This window comes from Scomber japonicus, chromosome 10 (assembly GCF_027409825.1).
Source record: "Scomber japonicus isolate fScoJap1 chromosome 10, fScoJap1.pri, whole genome shotgun sequence".
Classification (NCBI taxonomy): Eukaryota; Metazoa; Chordata; class Actinopteri; order Scombriformes; family Scombridae; genus Scomber; species Scomber japonicus.
Window position 1 is genome coordinate 28,593,897 of NC_070587.1, and position 10,546 is coordinate 28,604,442.

At 38.3% G+C, this 10,546-nt stretch overlaps 1 protein-coding gene across 2 annotated transcripts; it reads left to right on the forward strand.

The window, feature by feature from the left end:
• Nucleotides 1–1,660: 1,660 nt before the first annotated feature.
• Nucleotides 1,661–9,741, forward strand: LOC128367040 (dysbindin-A-like). 2 transcript variants are annotated; one of them, XM_053327832.1, is made up of 10 exons: nt 1,661–1,829; nt 3,298–3,351; nt 3,519–3,584; nt 4,956–5,016; nt 5,868–6,000; nt 6,459–6,591; nt 7,182–7,204; nt 7,440–7,586; nt 8,042–8,170; nt 8,611–9,741. In XM_053327832.1, exons 1-10 carry the CDS (start codon nt 1,762–1,764, stop codon nt 8,865–8,867), a joined length of 1,071 nt encoding a protein of 356 aa, XP_053183807.1. In that variant the 5' UTR covers nt 1,661–1,761; the 3' UTR covers nt 8,868–9,741. The 2 variants fall into 2 exon arrangements, with proteins under 2 accessions (XP_053183807.1, XP_053183808.1); XM_053327833.1 differs by having other exon boundaries at nt 3,534–3,584.
• Nucleotides 9,742–10,546: the final 805 nt, after the last annotated feature.

A 10,546-nucleotide genomic window follows, 5' to 3' on the forward strand; every position in this document is an offset into this window, starting at 1 on the left:
GTTCAGAATGGAAGATCAGATTGTTTGCTGCTGCATATGTATCATCAAAGAAACAACAAAAACCAATGGGTCAAAAAGAGTCATTATAGGAGATAAAGTTTCAGGAAGTGACTTTTTTCAGAGAGTTGAAGTGTTGATCTTCCTGCATCTCCAATAAGACAGTAATTGAGCGCATACTGTATACATAGGAAATGTGTGTACATAACTTTAATCATTTTAAAGCTACGAGTAAGGCCTATAATTGTTATATCTCTGTCATTATGTACTCGTGACTCAAGGTTTTTTAGTTCACAGATGTGGTGACTTACATAAATTCTCACATTTTTAAATCAAAAGACTGGTGACATCTAAAGCAACTGTAAAAAGTCTGTACATGTATAATATAACATTTTCAACTTGCAATAAAATCACTTCATATATTTTTTCATCATCTGCTTTTACCTAATTCAAAATTCAAAAATTAGACACTGCATCAAAAGTTTCCCTTTGAATAACAGGTTATTAAAAGTTAATACCATATGCCCTATTTACTACAAATCACACATGCTTTACTCACAACTAATCTTTCTATTTTGATATATATTTTATATATTTTCCATAAATCAGTTTCTATTCATTTCTTTACAATATCACCATGTTAACAGACTGTTTGATTATGCATCACAGTAAACATCGAGACTGCATTCATTGTTGTCCAAAATGTTGAACTGGTGTGGTTCTCTAACCCATAATACACTGTATATCCTGTATCAACTTATTTCAACTCTTCTTGATGGTAACATTCACACTGTGTTTGAAATAAACTGATTGATTGAACCCATTCATCATTTGCTATGCTACATACATACACTCAGTGTGTTCTCTTTAGAGAGAAGTCAAATAGATTTTAAATACTTCTGAGGTACATCATTCTATTCATTACTGTCAGTAATGAATAGAATGACGTCATTGTAGCAACCAACAGTATACAGCTAGTCACAAGAGACATGAGAGTCAGGATGTAAGGATGTAGCCTTTAAGCTCCAAATATTAGCAGATTCAGGTGTATGAGATGTGAAAAGGGAGTGAAACTAAAAGACAACAGAATACAGGATAATTACTGCTATGTTTGCCATATGAGGTATGTATCTAAGAGCACAAGCATGGTCAGCTTACTACTAAATATTTTATATATGTGTGTGTGTATCAGACCTCTCTTTTCCCTTTTATTCATAATAACAGATACATATCTTATATAATTACTTTGTTTACAGCCAATGATTAGACTCAATCTTTTTTTTTCAATAACTAGATTTGAAATTCAATCCATCCTTCATTTTTATATTTATACACAAATACTGTATTTGACATTTGTTATATTATGAATGTTTGCTTTTAGTGATAGTTGCATAAAGTGTTGTCCTCATTTGAATTAAATAATGAAATGTTGAGCTAAACAGTTCTTTCCTTGACCCTGTGTGTCTACACATACATAGAGACTGATATTTAACATGTTCCCTTCGAGTAAGTCAAAAGCAGAGGTGTGTGTTGCTTTATATGAAGGGACAATCATTTCCAGGGTTTCTCCGCCCTTGCCGCTATGAAACACGCGGCACGCCGGCACAGTCAAATGGAGCGCGTCTTCTGTTTACAGGGTTTCTCACGCCATTTCCTGCCAACCCTTCAATCAGTGACTGCAGTCCTACAGTGCAGATAGTTGGCTGATGTAGACAGCTAATTAAAGCTGGTGTTTTAAACGGTTCAGATCAGAGCAGAAAGCTTATGACTGAGAGGATGTTTGAAAACTTCAGAGAAAGACTTCACATGGTCCAGCAGGATTTCACAACAGGGTTGGTTTGTTTTTCTCTGTGTTTGCTTCAGTTTGCTCTCTGGGACAACCATCTTTGTATGACTACATTACATGTATGTGGTATTTAGACTTGATGATACTCGTATGACATTCCACTGCAGGGATCTGATCAGCAGCTATTGTGGCTAACTATCGTCAAACAGCCTCCTTCGGTTCAGTTGTGTGTTCGTGGTAGCTGATATTTCTGTTGCAAAGATGGTCAGTTTAAACACATTTTATATTACATGTGTGCCCTTTTTTAAATGTCTAGCATCAGACTACGTTACGTCTGTTTGTATTATTTCCCAGCGGTCACTAGCTTGGTCGGTCTAGCTGTTCCTGCTTTGTTGCTTTCAGCTGACGATCATGTGATCTGTGGAGCCAGAGTTCATACATATCCGTCCTGCCCTGAACGCCACAAATGATATTTAAAGAAAATACAAGTATGGAATGCTACGGAAGCCGAGAACGGCCATCCACCTTTTTTATGTTTGCACTGTTTTTTCTTTTTTTTTTGCACTGTTGTCTCGTTATAACGACTTATTATTTCGTTATCTCGATATAACAAAGATCGTTTTCTCAGCAGTATTTCAAGCTGTCAGGATGCGTTCCCCCTGCTTTAAATGATCAAATGTGATGATATCGGCCTGAAAATCACAGGACTTATCTGTTGTGGTGAAAGAAGTCAGCAGTATGAATTAGAAAGACGTGTGAGCCTCCCTTCATGTTAAACAGAGGGGGAACAGTATCTGACAGTAATGTTCCAAGCTGTCAGGATGTGCCTTACCTGCTATAATGGAGCTTCATTTAAGACAAATATGATACAATAGCGATTTATATTTAGCCTATGAATGAATGAATGAATGCTCGTGGGCTGAGATGAGGATGGTCCGATCCAGCACACAATCATCACTGCTGACCTTCGTTATATCGAGATAACGAAATAATAAGTCGTTATAACGAGAAAACAGTGCAAAAAAAAAGAAAAAAGGGGGATGGCCGTTCTCGGCTTCCGTAGAATGCAAATAAATGCAAATAATAATCATCATAATTTCATGTTTCCTTGTCAGTAATGCGATGTCTAAAAGCATCCTTTCTTTAATGTAGTGACACAGTGGGCCTTTTTAACATCTGTCACACCTGACACACCTGACACACATCAGCTTCTCTAATGACACACACACTGATGATGTTGTTTCATTCAGTGCTGTGCAAAAGTTTCTGTACTTAGCTGTTTAGGTAGTTCTGAATGTAATACCATGAGGGGGGCGTCTGTTCTGCAGCATGTCATCAACAGGAAACCATAAACAAGAACAAGAAGACTTCTCCACTGATTCATTGACTAACCAACTCTCAAGGGACAGCTCTAGTTTTAACTTTGTGTGCAAAGGCCTTCACACTCACCTTCTTGCTGAACTGACTCTTCTCTTTTTGCCCCCTCCCCTCCCCTCCCCTCTTCCCCTCTCCAGCTTTAAAACTCTTGGAGACAAATCAAAAGAAACCAAAATCAGGAGGAAGCCCAGGTGAGCAGAACGCTGTCCTGTATCAGTTTGAATAGAAACAGGGTTAGGTGGTAATGGTGGTATAACAGCTTGTTTTTAATTGCCCTTTACCCCTCAAAATGACCCACTATTTTAAAAATAGAAAAATAAAGTTCAACATTTTAAAGTCTGACTGAACTCCATTTGAGTTTGCTGTTGTTCAGGTTTGAAGAAAGCCTTCCTTACTTCAGCGCTGGACTGGAAATCCTCAACAGGTTTAACACTCTCTCTCTCACACACACACACACACGCACACACACACACACACACACACACACACACACACACACACACACACACACACACACACACACACACACACACACACACACACACACACACACACCATTAGGGGAGAGAGGAGTCACACGTACACATGTACACAAAGTACTCGAACAATTGTTTGTCTCTATCTTTTTTCAGATCAAGCATGTGTGTGTGTGATTGTTTGAACATATAAGTCACATGACAAACATGTGACTGAATATTTCTAGTCAGGAGGTTGGTAGTCTGATTCCTGCTAAAGGTGTTTTAAGTATTAATTTATTGAAGATCTAATGTCTGTCATAGAGACAACATGTTTACTGTGTGATGAATAGACTACAGTTACATTAAATATAGAACTTCCATCTATCTACTGAAGAAAGGCATCTCTGTATGTCTGTATGTCCTTCACATGTCTCTTGAATTGTTTCATTGATCAACTCCACACCTGGCTTGTGCATTGCTGGAGAAAAGGGAGTGCTGAATTTGGACATGTTATATTTTTAATATTAATAAACTTTGAATACACCAGTTATAAGCACAGTCGTTTCTTATAAAAGATGCTCTTGGCTCTCTGCTTACATGCATCCATGTCTGTCAAAGTCTGTTTTTAAAAGACCATGAAATCCAAACACTTCTCTCCTCTGGTTCAAGATAATTATTTCCAAAAAGCTTCCAACTTAGTTGTTTCATACTGCAGCATGGAGTGACAGATCAAATCAATTCACTTCTTTCTTTTCCATCCATTCAAACAAAACAAAAAACAACATCAGCAGCAGTCTATAGAGTGGAGGCGGAGGTGAGGCATCAAATAATCAAAATTAATTAAATTTCATAATTGTTATCAATTCAACTCATAATTCAAACCAGAATATTCATGTTCATATCTCATAATTAACCAGATAAATAATAATAGTAAACCAGATAAAATATAATATTCATCAAAACATAAATCACTAACACCAGCGATCAGTGAGCTGCTCAGCTCTGTGCAGAGAACAGCTGAGATAACTCATGTATGTCTCTGTATAGGTATGATGGTCATACTGAGGTTTATTTATGTTTAACATATCAGTATGTTTTTAATGTTCAATATGCTGTTGTAGCAACAATCTGTGTGACAGATCAAACATCTTTTTTAATAAATTAAGAAATAAACACCTCATGTAGAAAACATACCACCAACTTCCTGATGGGACACACACACACACACACACACACACACACACACACACACACACACAAATTAAATTGTTTCCATATTATATGGCTTTGCTGTACACAGAGTGTGTGTTAATGTATATGTACATGTGTTTCTGCAGGTATGAGGAGAGTTGGTTTCTCCTCCATAAAAGAACTAAAGACTATGCTCAGGCTGCAGAGGTAGGATCACATGACTTCATTAAATACCATTAATGACTCTCAGCATGCAAGTGTCCTCTAAAAAATGGATAGTTGGATACCAGATGTTGTGTGGATGTTTTCAGCAAATACATCAAACCTATAACTTATTGTGGGAGAATATTCATCATCGGTCATCATCATCTTTTAAGATTATTTCGACTTTTTAAAAAATCTTTAGGCTGTGTGATTCAGTGTATTCAAATAAAATAATGGATAATACATGACAGTGCCATGACTCAACTTTAATTTGATTAGGTTTACATCAGTATAGATGAAGTGTATGGGAGATGTAGTCCCTTGAACACAAAGTGCTTCTAGTTTTTTGTGTGCACCTACTTTTTTAGAATGAACCCAACTGTTGATGTTTATTTGGTAAGCCTTTGGAATCTGCATGTTCACCTCTCATATTGATTGACAAATCTGAGCCAGGTTTTAGCTCTTTTGTGCTGAACTAATGGTGAAATTACACACAGCTGCCAAACAAACATTTAATAGCAAAATGTCCAGTGACTTCTGACCTCCATTTCCTTCTTCATAAAACACTTTGAATGGTGTGAAGTCATTGGCAGGAACAAGCATCATCATGTGGATGTATGAGACAAACAAACAGGGACCTTCTCATAAATAACACTACCAGTGAAAGAAAAATCTACAGCTGAGGCTACAGGAAGCTTTAGCTGCTTCAAAATAAGATGTCTTTCAATCATTGACTAATTGACTTTTTTTGAAGCAGTGAGAGGAACTGTTTGTTTATAAATGTATAATCATATTCTAAATGTTTCTACTAACATGTGAAACATCCAGTAGTTCTTGTCTGCTGTGTTTGTTAGGCAGTAGATGGAGACATGGTGATGCTCTCAGCACACTGGGAGAGAAGAAGAACAGCTCTGGCACAACTACAGGAACAGCTGCAGAGCTTGCCTGCTTTCATCTGTGAACTTGATGCCATCACTGCATCTATAGGTATGAAATCTATCAATAGTACCAGTAGAAGCAACATATGGTACCATAATGTTAGGTCATGCAGCTCAGGATGTGTTTCCTATGTAACTGTTCATTCATTCTTCACATCAAAAGTATTAGTAGAGCTTTAAACCACATTTGCCTTAAAATGAAGTATGTTGTACTTAGGGTGATCCAGCTATAACAAACCATCCTACATATATATATATATATATATATATATATATATACATATATAAATGCTGTGAAATTTAGCTAGTTAATTAAATTGTAGACATATTTTTGATTTTTGGGGTAATGTGTAAAACTCATTATGAACTCTCTCTCTCTCTCTCTCTCTCTCTCTCTCTCTCTCTCTCTCTCTCTCTCTCTCTCTCTCTCTCTCTCTCTCTCTCTCTCTCTCTCTCTCTCTCTCTCTCTCTCTCTCTCTCTCTCTCTCTCTCTCTCTCTCTCTCTAGCTCATTTGGAAGGTGACTTTGAGGAGATGGAGAGCAGACTGGTATTCTTGGAGACTCTGTGTTGTCAGTGTGAACAACAGACATTCAAACAACATCATATCAACCAACTAGAAGTCTATAAAAAAAAGAAGAGGTATGAGATTCATGTCTTTTACTATTCACCTGTGTCCTGTCCTGTCTTTTAACTTTTTACCAGGCCTGCACTGTCAATCTTGCTGCTGTTGTACATTGTAAATACACACACCTGGACTGCATATTGGATTTTTGGTCTCAGTTTTTGCCGCAAGCACTCAGTCAACTTAACATATTATTAGACTAATGCATTTAGGCTTGAGACCTTTCTCGGAGTGGCTTCATACCTACCCTAACAAACATTTAAAAAGGGTAGGTATGACATAGTTTTTGGGGTTAGGGGAAGGTAACTGCTCAGACAACTGTGGCTTGTCATGGTTTTGGTTGACTAATAAACTTAAAAGCCATATTTCTGGACAAGAGAGCAGCTCCATTCAAAGTAGTATGTCTGCTATCCGTTCTAATCAGACCATAAATGTGCCCTTTAATGGATTGGTTGTGCTCTGACACTCAAACTCACTGCTGGACAATGAAACATCTCACTGTGTGTTTAGTCAGAGAACTGGAGAGACAGAATAACTTATGTGATAATGCTAACTTGTGTGAACATGTTTTTGTATTAATGGGAACTTTTCTGTTGTGTGTTTACAGGAGGGACGTTGAGGCACTGGAAGGTGAGCTGCTGTACTATCATGAAGCATTACTGTTTTTCAACACACAGTTGGGATTATTATAGTACTGTGAATAGTATATGTCTCTTTTGTACGTTCACTATTGTGCAATTCACCACCACAATACAGGCCTGAGATAGTGTCTAACGTCAACAACACACAGTAATGTTAAGGCTACTATATATACGTATATGGCGATGAAAGGGGATTCTAAAATAATAGTTTTTCCTGTTTGCAGTGGAATTGAACTCTGAGCATGCTCAGAAGGTTGCAGAGCTGGAGCAGGCCATGCAGCAGAAACTAAGAGAGCGACAGAAAGTCTATGAAGAAGCCTTTAACCAAGACATGGAACAATACCTGTCCACTGGACACCTACAGCACAGAGGTCAGTCACTATTATTTCTAGCATGTCATCAGTAGAAGTAGAAGTGGAGGACATTTTCTACACTAATGCTGATAGATTAGAGAATGCATGTCGTCCTCCTGTTACAGTATAATGCTGCTCACCAACAAAGCCTACATGAGTTTCACTTTGACAACCTGAATTTCTCTCTTTGGGATAATAAAGTTGACTTTGACTTTAATGTTGTATCTGTAAAACTGTTTTAATGCTGTGGATTATCATCTATGATGTGAAAACATCAGGGGATTTTGAAATGAAGATTAAATGAAACAAGTTTATGAGGTACGGCTGAATGTAAAATGAAGTCCCTTGTTTTTACAGTCTGTGTTTGGTGCTTTATGAAGCAATGTAGACACATCATGTGATGTAGTGGAAAACTGTACAAGACTATGTTATAATTTTTTTTTGTGTGTGTGTGCGTGTGCGTGTGTGTGCAGAACTAACAGGAGCTGATGTGTGTGTCTTGGACCAGATGACAGTAACTGACACATCAGACCAGGAGGCTTTGGATGACTTCCTCAACTCCACTGGTGATGACATCAGTGCTGTATCATCACTGACCTCAGGTAACCCAAGCTCAGCTACTCCACAACCTGACAATATACAGTAGCATACAGTCTCCACATTTTTGCTTGCCTTTTATGTTGTCATTGCAAGAGTTGCGTACAGTTCACATCTAGCATGTATATTTAGTTGTGTTGTTGGCTACCTGATGAATGTAAGTTCAACCTTGTAACTTAACAGAGTGAGTAACTTTGTCAGTTTAAAATAGCACTCAGCTCTCCTGACAGGACTTAAATGATCAAAGGATCAATTGCAATGATACAGCAGGTAAATGGCTGTGCAGTTATTATTCAGGTAGGTGGAGAGAAAATAGCTTAAATAGTTCATCTGTCTCTCATGTTAATGCAACACACATAACTCACATGTGTCAGGTTGAATTCCTAAATGATGAGTTCTCTAGGTGGCTCTAGTCCACTGAGAATGATAGTTGTCTCATTAACAGGTCCAGACCTCGTGTCCTCCTCTGAATCTCTGAGAAGCCCGATGAACCAAGACCCTCTGACAAGCAACCAACTGTCCAACCAGGACAGTGCATGGGTGCAAGAAGAGGAAGTGGCCAGTGAGGAGAGTGATGAGCCTCTGGTCCAGTCAGACGAGGAGGACATTCAACCAGATGTGTCACTGATTGGCCAGCAGAATGTTTGCCCAGTCAGGGGCTCTGATGAGAGTGACTCTACAGGGGACCTACCCTCTTGGTAACCTAGCAACCAGGTCCTTAACTAAACACCGACTGTTACCCCTCAACAACACCCATCTGCTGCCTTCTGCTTTTACTTGACACAGCTCCCATCTCCAGCCAACATGACTCAGTGCTTCTGTGCTTCTTTCCTCTGTCTGGTTCAGCAACAGCTTTTTTTCTCATTTGAACACAAATGCTGAATTTCCATAAGGTTGAGATGTGTTACTTGACTGTCTACCCAAATTAATGTAATTAGTATTCTGTCCATGTTCAATTATAGAAAACCCTCTCTATGCAGAAAGAGACAAATCAAAGCTAAATAAAGTGAGTTTGTATGAATAAGTTATTTCAATCATTTAAGGTCTAAATCAGCTTATAACAGTGCTGCACTGACAAGCTGCAGTAACTTCTAACCTCTTAGAGATAAGTCTACTTTGAGTTGTGCACTGTAATAAATCATGTGTTTAATTGCTGGCTGTTAAAGTGAGACTTTAATGTAACTTTAGCTGAGCAGCAGTAACAGCAACCTCTGCTGCCACCAGTAGTAATTACAAGATGCTGGTACATTTCATTCTGCTGATGCCTGAGAGCAAAGAGTAGCCCACTATTTTAATGGGAGGAAACTCAGATGGTAAGTATGTATTATCTCTGTTAATAATGAATAACATATTGGTGTCATACACAGAGAGTCTGATAAATACATAAAAAACAGTTAGGATACATCTAGCATTGAATGCAGAAGGTGGAAGGGGGTCCTAAACCAACAATCTGAAATTTGTTCCCACTTCACCCTGGTCAGCTGTGTGGAGGTCAGGGTTTTAACGTCTGTAGTTCACTTTTCTTCTATTCTTAACACAACTGTTAAGGACAACACTATGAAATTCTCCCTGCAAAGACATTTTATTTAGTCTGATGCCCTCATATCCACCCCCTCCCCCTCCCCTTTATAGCATTAGTAACTTTTCACTCTTCCATCTGGTGAGGCTGTTATGAGTTAACTATCAATACATGTGATTTCTCACTAGGTGGACACTGGTATATGTGGTAGGACATGTTGATACTGAAGCATAACTCAGCCCCAAATCTGAAGTCTGATTGGACAACAATGCAAGTGCAAGAGCAGACAGCTAACAAGAAATGACTTCTGGCCTGTTTTAAATATTGCAATGTTTGTCTTCCTTTCATTATCATTATTATTCTTTCCTCCTCCCTCGCAGCCTCATTGTATTGTGGGTGTTTTATTAAAATTCATAGAATCTTCAAATTGGACCACTAGACGGTGAAATGGGGCTATGGGTCAGTGTTGTGACAGTGACACACACACACAGACCGGGTAGTTACAGTTAAAACTACAGTTTTTCTTTTGGAATAAAATAGTTTTGCTCATTGTTTGTTCTCTGTTCTCTGTCAGTAGAACTGCACCAGACATGTTTGACCTGGGGAAATCCAATATAACTCCTCATTTCTGCTGGGTTCACTCAAAAATAAGGTATAATTACAAGAAAATGAGATGTACAACTTGTAGAAATGGGTTGATCAAAGTTGGCTAAAAACTGACAAGGGTCATGATGAAGTGACAACAAAACTTTTACAGAAGCAAATAGTCGGCTACATTTAAGTAGTAGGGGAGACTGGGGACAGTTGCAACAGGGGATGGTTGCAACAAGTCTTATTTCTCCAATCAGAAGCATGGCAGAGC